This window comes from Monodelphis domestica, chromosome 3 (assembly GCF_027887165.1).
Source record: "Monodelphis domestica isolate mMonDom1 chromosome 3, mMonDom1.pri, whole genome shotgun sequence".
NCBI lineage: Eukaryota > Metazoa > Chordata > Mammalia > Didelphimorphia > Didelphidae > Monodelphis > Monodelphis domestica.
In genome coordinates this window covers 530,819,017-530,839,979 of record NC_077229.1, presented here as the reverse complement: position 1 = coordinate 530,839,979, position 20,963 = coordinate 530,819,017, and the positions used below count along the sequence as shown (strand labels likewise).

At 46.9% G+C, this 20,963-nt stretch overlaps 1 protein-coding gene and 1 long non-coding RNA gene across 5 annotated transcripts in view; one reads left to right on the top strand and one right to left on the bottom strand.

Moving 5' to 3' along the window:
- Positions 1-5,046, bottom strand: part of LOC130458556 (uncharacterized) — a 32,657-nt gene extending 27,611 nt beyond the window's left edge. Inside the window, exon 1 of the long non-coding RNA XR_008917969.1 lies at positions 3,787-5,046. This is a non-coding gene — a long non-coding RNA (uncharacterized LOC130458556). The remainder of the gene's footprint in view (positions 1-3,786) is intronic.
- An 81-nt stretch (positions 5,047-5,127) lies between these two features.
- ROR2 (receptor tyrosine kinase like orphan receptor 2) overlaps positions 5,128-20,963 on the top strand; it is a 180,488-nt gene continuing 164,652 nt past the window's right edge. For 2 of the 4 annotated variants that reach the window (XM_056825014.1, XM_016431275.2), the window contains exon 1: positions 5,140-5,879. In XM_056825014.1, the coding sequence (XP_056680992.1) occupies positions 5,780-5,879 (100 nt within the window). In that variant the 5' untranslated portion in view covers positions 5,140-5,779. Of the gene's footprint in view, positions 5,880-20,963 lie in introns of all 4 variants that reach the window. The other 2 variants (XM_016431276.2, XM_001378127.5) reach the window with 2 other exon arrangements.

Below are 20,963 nucleotides of genomic sequence, written 5' to 3'. Positions count from 1 at the left end.
GTTGATAGAAGTAGTATTTCCCTAAATTCCCTTCCAAATCCCTTTATCCTTTTATTTTTAATAATTATAATAATATTATTGATTTTATTAGTGTTCTCTTCTGTTACCCTTTCCTGAAACTTTTCCCCAAAACCTTCTCTATAACAGTTTTTACTATAACAGTTATTAGAAAGCAGGGAATGACTTGCACATGAAAAGACTCTATGCAATGAATTTCGCATGTCAGATTCCTGAAAAGTCTTCATATTTTCTTCTGGACAAGGTCATTTAATTTCCTTTAAAAAAAGGTGTGGGGGGGGGGCAAGATGGCAGAGTGATCCAGAGCATCTCTTTGCCACTATGAGAATCCTCTCTGACCAAGATTAAAATATCACCACAAAATGAATACAGGAGTGAAGGAACCAACAAGGAGACAGAATGAATCAACTTCCAAGAAAGAAAAAACCCCAAAAAGGTGGGCAAAGAACACCTGGGGCACGGGAAGGGGGGGGGGAGAGGAGAGCAGATCCAGCAAGAAGCTGTAGCAAGGAGGGAAGAGCAAGCTACATCTCAACACCCCACAACTGCTCTCCAATGTTCAGGAATCTATGCCCAAGCCAACATCCAGATCCTGAGCTACTGCCTAGGTAAATAGTGGTACAAGCTAATTCATACTCCTTGAAATGTCAAACTCATGGAGAAGTCCAGAGCCCCAGCCCAGGGAATTCTAGTATGGGCTTGAGATAAGGAGTTAGTTCACACTTTGGGGTGGCTGATAGTACTAAGTACTAAGTACTGATCTTTTTGCCTAAAGCTCAGGGCAGAACTCCAAGACAGGAAAATTAAGGGTATGCCTGATAGGATGAAGTACACAGCCCCTGACCTGATCAAGATCAGAGTGAGATCAAAAGTTTACACCTAATCCTGAGGCAAGTATTTAAGTTATTAGCATCTCAAGGGTCAATTGAATCATCAGGGGGAAGGGGCTCTCAGAGCCACAGTAGTAAGATCTTTACTGAAAGACATACTTCCTAGGTATGGCATTCCTGATACCATAGACTCGGAGAGGGGGTTGCATTTCACTGCTCAGATTTTGCAAGAAATATATAAGGATATGGGTATTAAAAGCAGTTTCCATGATGTCTATAGGCCACAGAGTTCAGGCAAAGTTGAAAGAATGAATAAAGAATTAAAAACATTAATAGGAAAACTCTGTTCAGAAATACACTTGAAATGGACAGATGTTATTCCTCTTGCATTATTTCAACTAAGAACAAGACCCAGAAGTGACTTGCATGTAACCCCTTCGAAATATTATATGGTCAACCATTATGGCATGGTAGGACTGCAAAACCATCATATTTGTCTATGCTAAAAGGGGAATGTTTTACTTCATGAATACCTAGTTGAAATACAAAACAGACTGGAAAAATTAAGGGAGCTAGGATTACTAGTACAGAAAATACCAGTGGATTTTTCGTTCCATAAAATAAAACAGGGAGATAGAGTACATGTCAAGAATTTTAATAGAGAATCACCTACAAAACCAAGATGGATAGGTCCTTTAGACGTTATTGTGATTACTCCTACATAGATTAAAGTATGTGGGAAAGATCAATGGTATCCTGCTTCACATGTAAAACTACATTATGCCCATAACATTACCAGCAATGTAAAAAAAAAAAGTAACAACTTCAAGAAAATGCATAAGGAAAATCTGAAGTATTTCCAAAAGCCCTAGTAATGTTTAACAATTGTCCCTATAAATGGAAAGCTATACATGAGAAAATAAGAACGAATATTAAAGCACTGCATATAATAACACAAATGAAAGGCACCAGAGCACAAGTTACAACAGAAATAGGCACTGCAAAAGCAGTGATGAGATAGCCCCATATATGAAGATGAAAGCTTCAATGAAAAATTGTCTCTGCCTACAACAGTGAAAATGAAACAGTTACTTTATTAAGAAAACACATCTCTGCAAAACACATTATATTGTGTATCCTTCTTTCCACACTTAGAAGAATATTAAAGAACCATAGGCTAAAGGAAAATTCTATTTCCAAGTAAAGATCAGAAGTCAAGATAATCTCTTAATATGAACATCTTAAAGAAACAACTCTACATAAAATGAAACCCCTTGTGAAATTAAATATCAAATAATATAAAACAATATCATATTTCAGAATCATATATCTTAACATTTTTATACAGTACAACATACTACATACACCCACACATGAAGATTATCATATGGAAAATCATACTTCCACACATGAAGAACCAACTCATGAACACTGGCAGGCACGCATGAAGATTTCAAACTTACTACCATGCACAAGTAAGCCAAAAATTAATCTTACCTACATGCATATGAAGAGCTTACACACATGCATGCTCATATATGTTAAAGAACATGGGCCTTCAAACAAGGTGAGATGACAGACCACGTGTGTATGCTGCACAGATGATAAACTAAAGACATATATGTTTCTGTAATCAACACCAAAGACATGGCAAGTCTGAAATCTTGAACTGATGGTGATGAGGTCATGTAAGAATATGTCGTACATAGTAACTTTACATACAGGTACACGCACATATCTACAACAACACATAAGCACAATGTGGAAAGGAATCTCATGGACTGGGTGAGCATATAACACATTTCAGGTACAACACACACAGTTCATTCCGAGATCCTTGTGACCTGAGGAAAGTTCAAACAGACAAAGGGAATTCTCTTATCTGCAAGAATCTGCACAGAAATCACATACAAACTTGCATCATAATTGTACATATGTAAAACCCGTATAGACAAAATGACGTACATTTGTAAATACTAATTGAATTAGCATTCTGACATTATAAGGTTAAGTTACTGACATTCTAACTACTAACACTCAGGGAAAGATTTAGGGAAGTTATTCAAAATTCCAGCTGAATTAGGACAGATGAATAGCATATTTACTATAAGTTAAGCTATATAATCATGTTAGAACACTTGTGGTTTATAAAACTTTTGACTTAGAACAAACTAGAGTCATTAGGATATAAGGAAAGCACATTGTTCAAGTTACTGTTTAAAATGTTTGCATTGGCTATAATTGTGTTTAAAACCATATTTCTGGAGTGCATCTCTCTGACCTATCCCACTTTCCTTAAACCCAAACTTTAGAATAGAATTAGATAGCCAGAACAGTGAAAACAGGCTAGGATTCTTTAGTTTGGGGGTAGTGGAATATTTTAAAATAACAGTTTCAGAGCTTAGAGAGTTAGGAATTCTTCATGGTAAAATAAAAAGGTAAGTAAATGACTGATGCAAAATCACTGGTTGTAATTCTGCTCTAGTGGGGATTTGTGAAAAATGGGTTGCTACACTAGAGAGATATCGGCAAGCAAATGCAAGAGATGGAATTTAAAAGGAACCAGCGATCAACCAGAGAAGGCAGGAAGATTGCAATAGAATCTGATGAGAAGGCAGTTGGGAGAACCAGCAGCTGAACTGAGGAGCCTTCTTCCTGGCTGACTGGGAGGAAGGAGGCTGAGAGACAGGCTTGCTCTGGATTCCTGGCTACTCACTGACTTTATATTGAAAAGATTGGAGCTTAGCTCTGAAGAATCTTTTCAGTTTATCAACATAACTTTATATATATAACTTTATTTCCCCATAGGAGATTAGGGAGACCTTAACTTCCCTCTTCCCTTTCCCACCTTCCTTAATTCCCCTAAATTAAGAATAAAACCTCTTTCAGAAAAGAGTTACAGTGTGAAATTAGTCCTTTGAAACTTCTAATAACTTACCATATTGAGCTAGGGTTCCCAAATCCCCAGGGTGCGGGCCCTGGGTGGTGTGTGGCACTGGACTGAGCGATGGCCCAAACAATGGACCCTCTCCTACGCCTATTCCTGGTTGAGGACTTCCGTCTGTCTGACTGCCTTGGTAGTTCAGCGTTTCTTTTCAAGGTAACAGCCTCCACTTGCCCTTCTTTCTTTCTGGGTCCCCAGGGTGGACTGCTGACTCGGGATGGAGCTCCCATTGGACGAGCCGCCATTGCATGGCTACATTTAAAGATGTGCCCGTCTTCTGCCTCAGCTTCCAGTGTGTGCTCTGAGTATAATGGCTCATCATTTAGGGGAGGTTGGTTTGTGGAGGCTCTGAAGGGGAAGCTGCCAGCACACAGTAGGGCTTTTCCTGGTTGGGGAAGGATGCTGCCTTCCAGAGAGATGCTGCCAGAGCCCCGCCAGGAGTGAAGCCCTGAGAGTGGTGCCAAGATAAAAATATGGACCATGCAAGGCAGACAGGCCTGAGGGAAGCATGCTTTAATGCGTTTGGTCCTGTGTAGGCATTTCTCTACTGTATAGCCCGGCGCCTTCTCTAGAAATTAGTCTTCTGAACTGAGGCTTGACTTGAACCCAGGTCTTGCAGACTTCAGTGTCACCATTTACCACCCCGGGGCGCCGCTGGAGGTGTTTGAACCTTGTAGTGCAGTGTTCTCTCTAAAATAAAAGGGAACCGGCTCTCCAGCGGGAGTGGGGCGGGGCTGGGCTTAGAGCAAGACTAGCGAACTGGCTGTTTGCCTCGCCTTCCAGTTCTGTCACAGCTGAAGTCTCGGACTGGCCCCAGAAATGTTCGGGGGGGGAGGGGGGGGATCGTCCAATTGAAACCCGGCAGATGGGGGAGGGGAGGGGGGAGCAGCTCCTCCCTGAATTCGCGGCTCCTCTGCAGCTATCGCCCAACTCCTTCCTTGGGCTTGTCCGAAGGAGGGAGGTTTGGCCGGATCGTGGCAGTCTCGCCCGTCCGGGGAGAGATAAGGACATTTGGCGGTTGGGCTTATTTTCTCTCGCTTCCCGGTCTTCCACGTCCTCCCAGTGTTCCTGGCTCCTGGAAGCCAGGCGCAGCCCCTCCGCCTCGTTCTGGGCCGTCTTTGGCCCTCGGGGGCGCCACCCACTCCCTCTCCGATAGTATATAGCTTAGCGTTCAAGCTAAACAGCAGAACCCCCGGAGGGGGCGACCCCAAACTCCGACAGCCTCCCGTTCCCTAAAATGCTTAGCCCCGCCCCCCAGCGCCCCCCCCCCCCCCCCCCAGAAGCCAAGTCCTTTTTAAGGCTCTCCCACAAGGCTTCTTAGAGAGCCGGCGGGCCTTGCAGTCTTCCGCCAGCAGAGGGCGCAGCGCCCAGGCTTGTCTGTCCCGCTGGGTGGGAGGGGGAGCCCTCCATCCCTCCATCTCTCCCCCCTTCTTTTCCCGGGATATCTCCACCCCCACCCCCTCCGCGTCTCTTCTTCAGTGCTCAGATCCGGACGGCGCTGCGGCCAGGTCGCCGGAGTCGCGGTGCGGGCGCTGCCTGGGGGGGCGGCAGAGCTCGGGCGGCGGCGGCGGGCGCGTTGGTTGGCCTGGAAAGGAAGACTCGCGTCTCCCTGAACAGCCGACTCTGGGAGAAGCGGGAAAACAACAACAGCGACGACCCCCCAACGCCTGGCGGCGGCCCCCGAGAACACCCCAGGCGAGCCCGCCGCGGCCGTGCACCACGCAGCGGGGCGGCGGCGGGAAGAAAGCGCAGCCGGCGGCTTTTCATGGACAAACGGCTTCTCCCGCGTCCTGGCCGGCAGCCACAAAGCGGCTTCTGAGCGGACCGCAGGGACCGCCTGAGCAGCCCGAGTCCCCGAGAGCCGGGGCTAGCCGGGGAGACAAGGCGCCCCTTTGTGTGCCTGGAGGGAGGCGGGACCCGGACCTTCTGCTGGGCTGCGCTGGCAGGACGAGGAGGGGGTCCGGAGCGGAGGACGGCGCCTCCCGGCATGGCCCGCGCCTTGGAGCTCTTCCCTCAGCTGGCCGCTCTGGGCGCCGCGGCGTTCTTGGTGGCCTTCCCCCCACTCCTTCGGATGCCCGGGGCCGCAGGTAAGGAAGCCTCCGCCCTCCCCCGCGTGCGCTCCGGGTTCTCCCGGCGTCTGGCCCGCCCGTTTCCCTCCCTTTCTGCATCCCCGAGCGCTGATGCCCGACTCGGCGCTATAACGTTAGAGAGGTTGTGGTTCTCGCCCTGCTTGCGGCGGTTTGGTTTTTTACTACCCCGCCGCCCCCCCCCCCCCCCCAGTGAGATTTGGCTGGGGGGGGGGCGGGGGAAGGGGGCGTAGCGGTCCTCCCGAGAAGAGAGGAAGGAGGGCGCTGTTTCCCAGCTTCTTCTAAGAAACATGGCCGGCGCTCTTGTCAAAGAGGGAGTCTCCTCTTGATCCGCGCACTCTGGCCGTCCGGCTCTACCCACCGCGGGCTTGGAGCAGAGCTTTCTTGCCCCCTCTGCCCGGGCGCCCCCCTCCTCCCCCCCCCCCCCCCCGTGTTACTCGGAGAAGTGATTCTTTGAGGGGTTTTGCCAGACTCAGGCGGGAGGGCGGAGGGAGGAATTTGGGCTCCGGGCTCTGCTGGGCATTCCATGAAGTCTTGGGTTCGGGGGCTTCCCGTGTGGCGGAAATCTGAAGTCGGGGTCTGGATTCGAGTCCAGCCCGAGGGCGCGTCTCCTCGCTGCTTGAGTGAGCAGTGGAGGGGCGGAAGAGGCACCTTCCAGCTCCGGATCCCGATTCACTGGATCTCCTGAATGGAGGGAGGGCAGGAGGGATCCCCGCCGGCCTGTGTCCCTTCAGCCGAGTGAGGCCCGAACCCGCGTACTGTCGGGCTGCACTCCGTCCGTTTCTGGAGCGCCCTCCCCCACTCCCCCCGCCCGTCCTCGGGTCTCCCGAGTTCCCTGGGGGGCCGGAGCAGATCCGGCTCTCCGGTCCGGCCGAGGTCTGCGGGAAAAGACCGGCCACGTCTGCAGGTTTGGGGAGCTCAGGGCTGCCGGCGTGGATCTCCCAGCCGAACCGGCTTCCCTGGACCTTCGCTCAGAATCCCGGGGAGGGGAGTTACGGAAGCGCCCCTTTCGGGCCTCGGATCCGCCTGGGCCGTTTCCTTCGGCGGCTGGTTCCGAGGGACTCGCCGAGGCTTACTTCTCTTTAATGGGCGGAGCGACCAGGGTTGCCTCGGTCTCTCCCCGAGGACCCGAGGATGCTGCCGGCTGAGATGCAGATCTCTGTGTCCGGCTGAAAGGGGTTTTCCTGCCTTGGTGGGCCCTGTAATCCCCTTGGGGGCTCCTGGAAGGGCCAGATAGCCCGGCCCCTGCTGGTCAGCTCGGCTTAGGGCCCCCGTTTGGTGCGGGAGGAGGCACCCTCTGCTTGTATTCCCCCCTTCCCTCCCTGCCCGGCCCAGGTGGAGGCTTCCTTCCTTGTGGCCTCTTCAGGCCCTTGAACGGAGACTGGGCTTCGTTTTGGCCATGGGCAAGGCTACGGAATGCCCCCCCAGATGAGGGCAAGATGGAGGAGTTGGCTTTGCACCTTTTCCCCTGTGGCTTCCTAGAGCGCTTCTCCAAGGAGGGAGGGTCGCTCCCTGCCTGCCTTTCCTCCCACCGTTCATTCCTGAAAGTTCCTGAGCTGAGCCGGCTAACAGCTCCCCCCCCCCCCTCCTGGCCCAGCCCCTGACCAAGCAGGTTAGTAGAGACAGCGTCAGCCCAGAGAGACCCCTCCAAGAACACCCACCCAGCGGCTGACGTTATTTATGGACTTCAGTCAACGAAACACCATCAAAATGGAGACCCACCAACTGGGGCTTCCCAGCCCTTTGGGTGTCTAGTGGAGGGTCTTTGGCAGCTCGCAGTCTTCTTTGTGGCCGTCTCTGTGGGCCGTCCCCAGGACTTTGGCCACCTTGGCTGGCGGGAGAACTTCTTCATTGGCTTTCCATAGCTCCTAGCAGGAGCTCTTGGTCTTGTCAGCTTTCCTGGCCGGGCCTCTTGCTTGTGGGGAGAACTAACGTTGAAGCGTCCCAGATGCTTCAGGAACTTTCTGTAGAAGGAAAGCATGGATTTGTGGAGAACTGGCCACAGTCCGACTTCTTGGAGAACAACGTCCACAAGCTGTATTCAGCGGGTGACCCCTGTTTGAAGTGGAATGATGGGAAAAGAACTGGACAAAGGCTTTAAAGGACGTCCCTTCCCTTCTTCACCCCCAGCTCCCTGTTTGGCCCCCAATCAGAGTGTTGTATGTTACTTGTAACCACACAATGTCGTCATACACTCAGACTAGGTGACACCAACGTGCAGCCGGCTCACTCTTCTGAAATTCTGCTCTATTGCCAGCACCTCCTTTCCCGTCTGGCCAGCGGATCTAGGCACACTATATTCCAATGAAACTTAGGGGAGAAAAGCTGCTTTTAGGGGACATAGTCATAGAACTTGTACCGGCAAACCCATTATGTGCCATCTTCCGAGCAGGTCAAACAGATTCCTTGATTTAAAAAATTGTTCTAAGTGCCCTTATTTTCGGCATTACATTTTGACAATAACAACAACAAGAAGAAATGAACATTTGACAGTTTGTGAACCAGCTAATCTGGGTAGCTTAAAAAAATCCTTCAGGTGATTGGAGTGCCGGCAAATAAGGGAGAACTAGCAAGGATCCAATCATTTTATTGGAAATTGTAGAATAACGAAGATCCACTTCCTTCAGATGAACCGAGGCCTTTTGGCGGCATTTTATCTATTTTCTATTTTATCCATATTCGCAAGAAAGAATTTTGAGTTTAAGATAGAGTGGGATGTTTTTAAACATGAAAAATAAAATGTTTACATTAGGAATGTAGCATCATAAATCAAAACCTGGAAAAACTCCACAGAGTAAAGAATGGCCACTGTTTACAGAGCTCTGGAGTTTCATGAAAAGGCTTGTTTTAACATTTTATTGACTTCATTTTTAGTGGCAGAAAATTACACAAGGACATTTCAAATGACAACCCTACTTAGTCTCATTTTTGTACTTAAAAAACCCAAACCTGTCAGGGATTTGCAAGAAAATGGTTTTGTCACAAATTGGGTCTTTGTGGTTACCCGTAGAGGCACTGAATAGTTTCTGCATGCTTTTGGATGTTTAGAAAAATGCTTATTGGTTCTAGGGTAGCAGAGCGATTGGCTTACGTCACACCGCCAGGAAGTGTCTGAGGGCAGATTCGAACCTAGGATCTCCAGGCCTGGTTCTCAATCCACCAAGCTACCCAGCTGCCCCTGCTTTTGAATATTTTTAATAGAGAAATGTAATTTGAATGGCTCCTTTGTCCAAGATAAGATTTCTTCTCCAGGAAGGTTGTGAGGTCTTTGGGGGTCGGACAGTGATCTACGATTTTGCCCAGTGAGATTTCAGCAGCCTTTTTTGGTTATCGTCCAGCAGTCTTAAATGTGAATCAAATCATCTCTGCTGCTTGTAGCTTCTCTTTTCCTGTTCATGTGAGCGTATTTAGGGTTAGGGTTAGGGTTTCGCCCCCAGCCAGGATGTTAATGGCAGTTAACTGTGTCTTTTGCACGGAGAGTGATTGGATGACCAATGACAGCCCTGTAGACGGGGCATCCAAAAGACTTTCTGTTTACAAGAACTCCTGCTCCAAACCGTCCTCAAGTCAGTCGTTTATTGGCTGGGAGGATTTGGCTGTTGAGCCACTTTCTCTGCCTGGGATTCAGAACGGGGTCCTTGAAACCAGGCTCTGATGGGGAATGTCTGCACCCAGCGCTGGCTTGTTCCATGCTTGCGCACAGGGGCGGACCAGGCGCTCAGTATGCCTTTTAGTGGCTGGAAAGACTCCGCCGCTGGGGAAACGCAGGATTCCCTCCAGAGTGGACCCTCCCTTTCTACAAGGAGGCTGTCCCCGGGCTGTTAACCGCTGGGGAACACTTGCTGTAGCTCTTAGGGAGGACAGCTCCAAAGAGCAGCTGACTCCAGCCCCGGGGCTTTGCTGCTCTTCTGGAGGCCGCCTTCTTCCATGGCTGCTTTTTCATTGTTCTTTGGCCTTCAGGAGCCCAGATGGCACCGGAGCTCTGCAAAGACTGATTGTTCTTTGGTAACATTTGGTCTTGCTTTGAAGTCAAATTATGTTTATTAGAGCGTCTCAATATGGCATTGATCATCCTTCACAATACCTGCAGTCTGAGGACTTGTGTTCAAATCCTGCCTTGACTCTTTATTCTCTGTATGATTTTCAGAAAGTCATTTACACCGTCTGGGCCTTAGTTTCCCCATCTGCTAAATAATGTTGAGTTCGCGTGGCTTCGGAGGGCCTTCCAAGTTTGAAGTATTGCCCGGTGTAACGCTGGCAGTGTTCTTCGGGCCACTGTGCCATTTTTATCTTCAAATGCCAGTTGAATGGATGGATCCAACTCCTTGTGGTGGCTCCATTTGGCCTGCCTCCCTCCCTCCCTCCCTCCCTCCCTCCCTCCCTCCCTCCCTCCCTCCCTCCCTCCCTCCCTCCCTCCCTCCCTCCCTCCCTCCCTCCCTTCCTTCCTTCCTTCCTTCCTTCCTTCCTTCCTTCCTTCCTTCCTTCCTTCCTTCCTTCCTTCCTTCCTTCCTTCCTTCCTTCCTTCCTTCCTTCCTTCCTTCTTCCCTCCCTCCCTCCCTCCCTCCCTTCCTCCCTCCCTTCCTCCCTCCCTCCCCTCCCTGGTGCTCTGGGCCCCACTATCTATTTTGAGTGTAATCGGTTTAGAATCCCAGCAGAGCTGGTGCTGATGGTGGAGATAGTCACTGAGGAGTGATGGAGAACAAGTGGACTGACACTTAGTAACCCTTTCAGAAATGAAGGAATTGTGTTACTTTGTGCCTTATTGGGCATTCTACGTCTGCAGGAGGGAAGTGAAAGGGCAGAAACAAGTGGGCTGAAAGAAAGCTTGGCTTAATCTCTGCTCTAGCTGGTCCTTGCAGAAAAGGACACTTGATGCCTTTGCTTCCCTCAGCCTCACGGATCAGATGTTCCCTCCCGGTCTGAAGGACTTCTTTGGGGGGGGGGGCAGGAAAGGAGGGACTGTATACCCCGCAGTCCATGGAGCTCAGGCCGTCCCATTCCCCTTTTTTGGCCCAGGTGAGTGTCTGTACTTTGCTCCGCCTTCAGGGAGTCCTTCGTGATTGCTCCGAGAGGAAGGGCTCCTTTCTGAGTCCATGGCCTGGGTAACTGCGGGGTTTGTCCATGCCACAGTGCAGAAATGATGGCGGCCAAGACCCCCTGGGTTTCCGTTATGCTCTGGCATGGTTTTAGGCCTCTGAGAAAACCCCAGATGGAATTGGGGCTCTCCAAAGTCTTCACTGGGGAGGGATTCTTCTACCTAGTGCAGTCCTGTAGGTTCTTCAGGCCGGAAAAGTGAGAGAATCCTTTGTTTCCCTTTGATGCCACAAAAGTTGAACGAACCTTCTGAACTCGTCATGGATCCCCTGACAAAACAAACCGTTTAATGATAGGCAAACTCAACGGAATTTCAAGTTAAACTGCATTTAGAGGATTCACAGTCGGCTGGGCGGTCTTCAGAGGGGGACAGCTGATAGTTTTCCTCTGGCTTTTTGTCTGAAGAACCTGTAAGGCTCTCGAGTACATTTTTACCTCCTATGGCACATTCTCCACTCCGTCTCCCAGAATCCTTAGCTTTCTTCAAAGCTCAATTAGTTCCTGCATGAAATCTTTCCTGGTCTTCCCAGGTTCTCCACTTATGCTCCGCTGAATAGAAGGTTCCTTTAGGGCGGGGAAGTGTTTCATTCCTGCACTGGTTTCCCCAAGATGGAACTCAGCCTGACAATAAGAAGTACTTAATTGCTTAATAAAAGCAGGAAGTCTGGGGCTCATTGGATATAGGTGAGGGAGCTGGACGAGAAAGCGGGAATGCCAGAGCCAGGGCTGGGCTGGGTACTTGGGAGCAGGCGCCACTTGTGCTGGGAGGTGATCCGTCCTGCAGAGGTGGCCCAGAGCTTGGCTTCCTCTTCCCTTCCGGCAGGGGGAATCTGGGCTTCATTTGCATGGGGGGGCGGGGTTATTGCTGGATTGTTTACTCTGTGCTTCATTTGCATGTGGGGGGGCGGGGTTATTGCTGGATTGTTTACTCTGTGCTTCATTTGCATGGGGGGGCGGGGTTATTGCTGGATTGTTTACTCTCGTCCCCAAAGCCTCTAACCCGAGTTTGGAGGTGAAGCCAGAAGCCAGTACGCGAGTCTCGTCCTATAGGGGCCGAGTAGGAGCCAACAAGAGAGAAATCGGGCGAGCTGTTAATGGTAGTTTTCCGTCGTGTGTGTATGATGTGTGTATCGGTGTCACGCACATGCGTGCTTTTCTCCAGGTCGCTGATTGCAGCATGCGATAAAGCCTGACTACAATTGTACGTCCTCATCTTGCCACCTTCTTTACGGCTGTCTCTCCGTTCCCTCCTCTTGAGCTCTTCTGCAATCTCGGGATTGCTCATTTGTTCCCCAGTCGTGGCTGTGATTCGCTCTACACGATTTAGTTCTCCTTCTCCGGAAGAGGCTGAGTCCTTGCTGGAAGGGCAGAAGTCCGCCAACGTGCTCCGGGCGCGGATGGACATCGGCGCTTCCTTCCTAGATGTTGTTGCTGCTCCTTAGCCTTTTCCTGCATCTTCTCTCCGGGAAGCCCAGACTTCGCCCCATCTCGGGCCTCGTCAGGCTGTAGAAAGTTCCTCTGAGCCGGATACATTCTTTTCATCCTCGTCTCTGTGTCTCCAGTTCCGGAATAGTGACAGCTTCCTAGTGGGGACCAAATGAAAACAGTTCAGCAAATAAAGACGTTTCTCCATAAGCTTTTGTTTGTCCCCCCACAGATCCCTCACCGATCCCCACCTAAGACACTCTGTCTCTGTCTCACATATACATGCACACACACACGCACACACAATGCACTCATGCATATGCACGCAATGTACACACATACACATGTACACACACAATGCACACATCACACATGCATGCACATGCACACAATACAATGCATACACACATACACACGCACACATGCACAGTGCACACACACATGCACACACGCACACATATACACAATACACACAATGCACGCATACGCATGCAACACACACGTGCGCACACAACGCACACACATCACACATGCACACACATTCAATGCACACACATACACATGTCACACATGCACATGTACACATGCACACACTCACACAGGTACAATGCGCACAAACACACATACACACGCACACACATGCACTGCACACGCAGCACACACATGCACACACATCTCTTGCACGCCAGAGGAAAATCACTTCCTAGCACATTTGCCCGAGTTGCCAGCGCACACGGTTCTTCCAGCCTTCTGGGAGCACTGCGCTTCTGAGGAGACCATAAGTGATCCTGGAATGATGCTGACGCTAGAGCTTTGCATCCTGGCTCTCCGGAAGCCGCAGGGAGGAGGAGGGGCGCTGTTCCCTTTGCCCAGTGTGCATGACCCCCAGCACACACAGGGAGCTCGTGCCACAGCCCAGCCTGCCTTTGAGGGAAATCACTTGCTGCCTCCACAGAAGGGGGCGGCTCAGAGATGGGAGGTGTTTCATCGCGTCTGGGTGGGACACGGGGGGTTTGCGAGGAATCTTGTCCCAATCTGCGTCTTTTCTTCTTACTCCGGCGCGTCCAGTTGCTCTCCCGGGCAGAGAGTGGTGGGCGGAGGACACGGTCGGAGAGACGTGGGAGAAGCTGCCGTTGAAAGGGTGTTGGCAGATTCAGTCTAGATATTCCTCTGTTTACAGGGGTCCCATGTTCATGTAAGCATGTATGCAGAACGCGTGTCGGTGGGCCGGAAGGCTTTTAAAGTGGCACAAGTCAAGGGGGTTGAGTTTTATTCATTTATTTATTTTTAGGAAGCAATGAAGCCTTGAACACTGGACTTTTTAATGATTTGACAAGCATTTTAGGAGATATTTTGAGGTGAAGATTCAGAATTTTTTGTTTTACTAAAACGGCCATAGAAATTAGCGTGAATCGAGCCAATCCTCGCTGTCAGGGCTTGGCTACGGATGTCCCGTCTTGTCTCGGAATCCACTCGGAACCACGAGGGTGCCGGTATGTGACCGACCGTCCAGCCCTGAGAGTGGATGGAATCAGCAGCAGGAAGGGCTGGGACGGCTTCGCAGTTCACACCACAGTGGAGAGGGGGAAGGAGGGAGACGTGGGACTGGATGACGAGCCGCCGGCCCCGGAGCCCTTTTCATCCTTGATGGAGGTCCTCTCGCGGGCACGAGCCGACGGCCTCCTAAAGGAAAGGGGTTTCCTAGGGTAGAAATCGCGTGTTGTCCCCTCTCCCACTTCAGGCATTCTCTGTGCCTTGCCCACCTTAAGGCACAATTAGGCTCTATCCTGCGGTCATTTTAAAATACACTCGCAAAGGTGTTTTGCCCCTGAGCGATGACTTCAAAGATAGCGCTTTAAGAGGATACAGTTTACAAAAAGAATTGCTATCGACGGATGACTAGTATGGTTTGAAAAAGGATTGTGGAAAGTGCTAAAGAACAGCCCATCCTTGATCCTTCTTAGGAGATTCCCTGCTTCACTTCCACTCCGAACCCCGTTCCCCACCCACATTCATAAAAGAGGGAGAGCCCTTCCGAGGCACAGGATTGGTCCTTTTGCACAACAAAGTAGATAAAATGCATTTAAACAAAACAAGTGAATGTAACCCCCCAAAGTTCAATTTTTGCAATAATAAAAGGTGTGCTCTGGATGTCCTGAAGCAGCATGCAGTCTCCACAGGAATCTCCATGGCCTCATCTGCAAGGAGTTCAGTCTCTGGATTCCGGAAGGCCTCAAATTTCTTACCCTTAAAATAACTTAAACTTATCATCTAAAATAAAAGCACAGTCCCCCCTGAGGAGGATACAAACCCCAACCAAACAAAACATCCAAATCACACAGGGATATACAGGTGAGGTAGGAGGCATATGAATCATTGCCAATTAAAAACACTAGAAAAAAATAGCACAAGAAGCCAAATAACGACTGGATGAAAATTTCAAATATCCAATTCCAAATCTTATATGTAAAAGATTCTAAATAAGGAAAAACAAAATCATAACAGGTCCTTGAATAATGGCGTGATTAAAGTAATTTATGTCCAATATCATGCACTTGTACCCACTCAGCAGTCAGGACCACAGTCAACTGCCACAGCATGAAAGGTGGAAAAGGGGCTAGTTTTTATTCCTTGGTCTGATCTTTCGACATTTCTCAAGGATAGGGGAGCCAGAATAGCCGATTGTTAGGCACTTGATGGGAATATTTTACAAGGAGTCCTGCATCTTACCTTGTGTCAAGCGCCACAACCTTGAGTCTCACACTAGGTTCAAGTCTTCTCATATTCATCAATCCCACCTGGACTGGGTTCTTTTTGACTTGTGTGCTTCTTTGACCCTGTGCGGATGAAGTCTGTGCTCCTTTTTGATCCCATTTCCTTGAATCAGACAATCGCAAAGCAAAGTCCCATAATATTTAAAGAGCCCAATGGCGGTTTCTCGCAGCCTAAGGTTTTTGGCCAGGCAGTTACATTTAGAGCTACTGGACATACTAAAGGACATAATAAACCTATGCTAGTGGAGAATCAAAAAGTCTTTAAATATTGATGACATGCTTAGGAAAACTCAATTGCACATGCAATTATATTTTACAATCAGTGACAACCAAAAAAATATCTATTACAATCAGTGTCACTTAAGGAGAGGTTTCTTACCCAAAAATTGAGATCCATTCCTTCTTAACTTAGCCATGATCCGTAGTGTGAGTGCAAATGATTTTTTCAAAATTAAGTAATAGGTTTACAAAACAATAGGCAATGGGTAAGACACGTTCAAAGAAAATTTCAAAATTTCAAAACACAATTACATCAAGTTATCAGTACAAATTTTTTATATAATTTGTTCATGGACTTTTACAAAGGTATGTTCAGGGTTAAAGACAAGATGAAATTGAAAAAAGTTAAATTATATCTAATAATAAAAATATTATATTTTAAGAGATTAAAGATCATTAGAAATCAAGGAATAAAGAAGATACAAAATAAAGACCACTTGCCCATGGCTGATCTCTCTCACTCTCTCTCTCTCTCAGCAACGTTTGCTTGCTTGGCAGCGTTGGGCTCTCAGGGCAGGTTTTGGTTCATAGCGTGGTTTAAGTGAGGGGTCTTCCCTGAGCGACCTTCATGAGTTGTAAGGCTGCTGATTCCTCCTTTCCTTGACCTCCTTAAAAGGCACTATCCTCCAAGGAAGCCCCTCATCTCAGAGGAGACCTCGTGGCTGGAAGCCGAGCTTGATTTAATCTTCTGAGAAGACCTGTTGGCTGAGGCCTCTTAACTCCCTTTGACTTACTGTAGGCCAGAGCAAATCTCCTACCCTTACTCTCTTCTCCTTCTTCTTAATTTCTTCCTTCTATTGTAATTAAACCACCATAAAAATCCCAAACTGATTTGAGTATTTTATTGGGATTGAAATTAAATCCCTGGCAACCACTTAAACAAAATATTAAGTCAAGAACCCTAATTTTACCCCTAACACTCCAAAATACATATCCAGTACCAAAAATTACATTAGCTACATAGCAATAATTCTCAAAGTAACAAATACTCCAATACAATTAAATCAGTACAATGACTCATCATTGGTAGAAGGTGCTCTCTTGACATGGGAGCAATATTATAGATTAACCAACACAAACAGTTTAAATATGGAGCCACAAATTTATTCTTTAAAGATTTAGGTCAATCATAGCGTAGTGTCTGTTTTTAAAATACAGATACAGTATTTATTGTAAGGGCTCCAAATACTGTAAGTCATTTTGAAGTGCTTTTCAGGTTAACTTTAATAATGATCCAAATTTCCAGTTATTTGGATATTTCATTATGCTTATTAACCAGTGCTTAACTTTCTAAGAGAATCTTTTCAATCTTTTGTATATACTTGCAGTATTTTTTTGGAAGAGAAATAGTCCTTTTTAATTTCTGGCATTATATTCCTTTTCAATTTCTGGCATTAAGACATCAGGGTCTGGGAAATCAAAGGTGGTAGCCTCTGATTCCATTGACCTTTCCCCTCCTTCATACCTTCATAAAGATCTTGAGGTATTTGGTGTGTTTCGGGGGTTTCCTTGGGCTCCCTCTAGGCTAAAGGGAAGTCTCACCCTGAGTATAGTGTGGATGAGCTCCACTTATGATATATTGTTGTTGGTCTGAGTTATCATTTGCCTGATTTGGATTTTGATGTGGTATATTATTGCCATTGTTGTTAGGATGTCTATAAATTTTATGATTAATAAAGGTGTTATTATTTCTAAAGTTATTATTTCTGAAATTATTATTCCAATTTGCTTGTTTCCAATTCCAAGAATTCATCATTATGTCACCCCCTTTTGCACAGAAATGGCACATTAACAATAGATGTGTGGATTCCTGCAAAGGAACAATGGCCATTGCTTGACCTCCTTTCTTCTCTTATTTGTCAAGTCTTTCCATTAGTGTTTTTAGTTCTTTCTGTAATTCTGCTACCTATTTGTTTCCTCATTTCTTTTTTTATGGCCTTTAGAAACAAATACTGTGACCCTGCACAATTTTTCTAAGTCTGTATTAGACCAATTTGGGTAGTTACTTTTGAAATAGTCTTAGACCACTTTGGAGCAGTTGTTCACAAATTGTCTCCTTATTTGCTCTACATCCCTTTCTCTAGTGAGATCCAGGAGAACCTTCCTCCTCATTCAATTAGTCTATCCATGAATTGGGGGGGTGACATCCTCCAATTGTTTGATTTTCAAACTTGGTCCATGTGCCAGGCCTGTCAGAGCATTCGTGCATTGCCTTTAGCAATGTCTCCTTGGCACAGGATAGCTGTAAATATTCATCCCCATCATTACAATTCCATTTTGGGCCATGTTCGGGCCAATGAACTGCTTTCCTTCCTCTAGTCCTATAGTGGAAATACTTCAAAATACCTGGAGCAAGTTTTACACATCCTGATAAGCAGAATCATATGTGTGAAATATATTCTCCAGGGTTTTGATGACTAAAATTGGTTTGTCTTCAAATGAGGGAACATTTTGTTTACATTTTTGTATATCCTGGGGAGTAAAAGGTGTGAAGTGCCTTAAGGTCACCATGCTTCCATTTGTTTGCAATGTGGGCACTTCCCTTATGGGGAAAAAGATTTAATATGGTTCATGTGTGGTCTTAGTCTTTTTTGTGAAAGTTTGCATCATTACTGAAAAAGTAAGGTGTAAAAATGGAGATTTGAACCCCAGACTTCAATCCCCAGAAGTCCTTGCTAGCTCCCAGAATTCTCTCTAATCTCCCTGAGTGTGAGATCACAAATTATTATTTAAAATGACTCCACCTACTTCAGTGTCTCTCTCGGCTTCCACTTTGGTACACAGGCATCTCTCTCTACCTAGCCAGCAAAATGTAGGTTGCATGTGCTTTCTTATTTTATATTTTCTTTATTCCTTAATCTTTAATAAATCTATAAAAATATAATACTTTTAGCAGAGAAACTAAAAATTTTATTCGTAACAAAAGGGAGGGGTGGGGAAAAGGGAGCGGTAGGAACTGGGTCCAGGGATGGGCAAGGCTATGGGCTGGGAGAAGGAGCAGGGGATAACAGGTTGTCGAGGAGTTGCACGAGCTGTGAGAGGAGAAATTCCACCCGAGGTCCAGGTAGAGAGGGGTCTTCCACCTGAGGTAGAGGTGGAGAGGGGTCTTCCAGTTGCATCTGGAGACCAGGTATGGATCTCTTTAAAATCTCCAGTTGGGCCTGCATTTGAATCTGCATGTTAAGCAGACAGGCCTTTTGTTGTTTATTGTTGAGGTTTGGAAAACCTAAACCTCCCAAGATTTATAAAAAGGAAATCTCCTATGACTAGCAAAGGAAACCAGTTTGAACTCCTAAGGTTATCAGAAACCTCAGGGGACAAAAGGCTATCCATCATAGTGTGCAATATTGTGCTTTATTTTAGAATAGAACAGAACAAACAAAACAAAACAGCAGGTGCAGGTGCAAACTGCCCCCAGGCAGGAGCCCAGGGATGGGATTGGGCAGGAAATTGGAAATTGCATGAGGGTGGGGGAGAGTTTGAGAGAAAAAAATCCATGAGTGGGGGGGGGGGCTTCTGTGCTAGGGGTGGTTGGGGAAAGGATGTTTATTGTACCTGCCTCTGAAGAACTCTCAGAAAGGGGTGTGGTGGCAGGGATCAGGCAGGAACTGCAGGCTGGGCAGGGGTTAGACAGGAGCAGCAGCAGGGAGCCCAGGGATTGCTTGGGTGGGAAGGATGAAGTTGGGGTGGTGGTGATGGGGAGTCTCAGAGTAGAGAGGCTCAGTGAGGGGACAGGCAGGAAGGGAGAGAGGAAAGAGCAATAGTAGCAAGAAGCAGGAGGAAGATAGAAAAACAAACAAACAAAAAAGAAAGATGGAGAGTACCAGATATGAGGTGCCCAGGGGAGATCAAGGAGGAGGAAAAGAAATATATTCCAGGCTGCACTCAGACTTCATCAATAGTCTCTCTGTCATCATAAGCCCTGTGAAATTGACTTGGGTCATTGTATTGATCAGAATATTTAAGTCATTCACAGTTGATCATTGCTATATTATTGCTATTACTCTATTCACTGTCCTGGTTCTGCTCACTTCACGTTGCATCAGTTCTTATAAGTCTTCATAGGTTTTTAGAAAAGCATCTTGGTTGTCATTTCTTACAATCACAACCGTATTGGGCAATTTGTTCAGCCATCCTTCACAGGACATCCCTTCAATTTCCAGTTCTTTAACAACAGAAAAAGACCTGGTAGAAATTTTTTTTGCACATCTATGCTTTTTAGTTCATGAGTGTCTTGATTTTCCTACATTTCTTGTAGCATTTGCCATTTCCTTTTCCACCATGCTGATAGGTGTGGGATGGTACTTTCCAGGTGTTTTAAATTATATTTCTTTACTCAATAGTGATTTAAAATAGACTTTTTTTTGGAAACTGTATTTTAATACATGGATTTTTATAAAAAGAGTAATATCCAAAGTTAAGGTTTGTGAAACCTTTTACAGATATTGATTGTATCCTGGGAGAAGATAGGTGATATTTTTATCCTCATTTTGTCTTCTTCTAGCTCTAAATTTATAATCATTTTAGGGATTTAATATTTTTTCATCTACCTTGTGAAGGAATTGGGCAAAATGGTCTCTAAGATTTACTTCTTTGATGTTACCATTAAAGCAGTTATTCGAATACATTGTAGTTTTATTTGATCTATTATAGATGTTCATTCAGTCATTCATTCAACAATCAATAGCCGGGCATTTATTCATTCAACAAAGAATCAATTCGTAGGATTTATTAGGTATTTATTATGTGCCAGGCATTGGGCTAAATGCTCGGGATGTAAAGAAAGGCATAAAAAGAAAATGCACACGCCAAAAATATTTATTAAGAATCTTAATACATACAAGGAGCAAAGGTTGCTGTGATTCCGGCTCTGTTCCCAAGACGCCAGTGAGGACAAACACACAGCCGCTACTCCCCGGTTAAGAGCTGATGTGATAGTCAAGCTACAGCTTGGCGAAGAATGTTGCAGACTACCGTGCTCTATAACTAGGAGTCATTGCTGTTTGGATGGATGATTCCTCGCCTGGAAGCTCCCTGCACTCCGGTTTAAGATATTAAGAAATCTTTAATGGTAGCAATGCAAAGTCTTCATGGCAACCTTACACGGCAGAGATAATATTCTTCTCTAGTTTGTCATCTTTTATCTAATGACGTTATTGAAAGCCCTTCTTGTCATGTGAAGCAGTGTTGCCCTGGTAGCAGGTGAAGATGAATGCCCCAACTCAGTCTGCGGTGAAGTGAAGGCCATCCCTTTGGGGTCACTTCAGGGAGAATCTGAGGCTTCATTTGGAATGGCTTTCCTTGAGAATCCCGTATGGAGTGGAAACAGGCGGGGGTGGGGGAGGGGAAGGGGACGGGTGCCGCTCTTTCCTCCCTCCTGCCTGAAGTGACTGCACGTCGCTCACGATGAAGGTCTGGCATTGAACAGTTTGACTGAAGCTCTTTCCTATCCAGGATAGACTTTTCTTTCTGTAATCAGTTTAGCGTCAAGACGGCGGGCCACAGGTGGCCC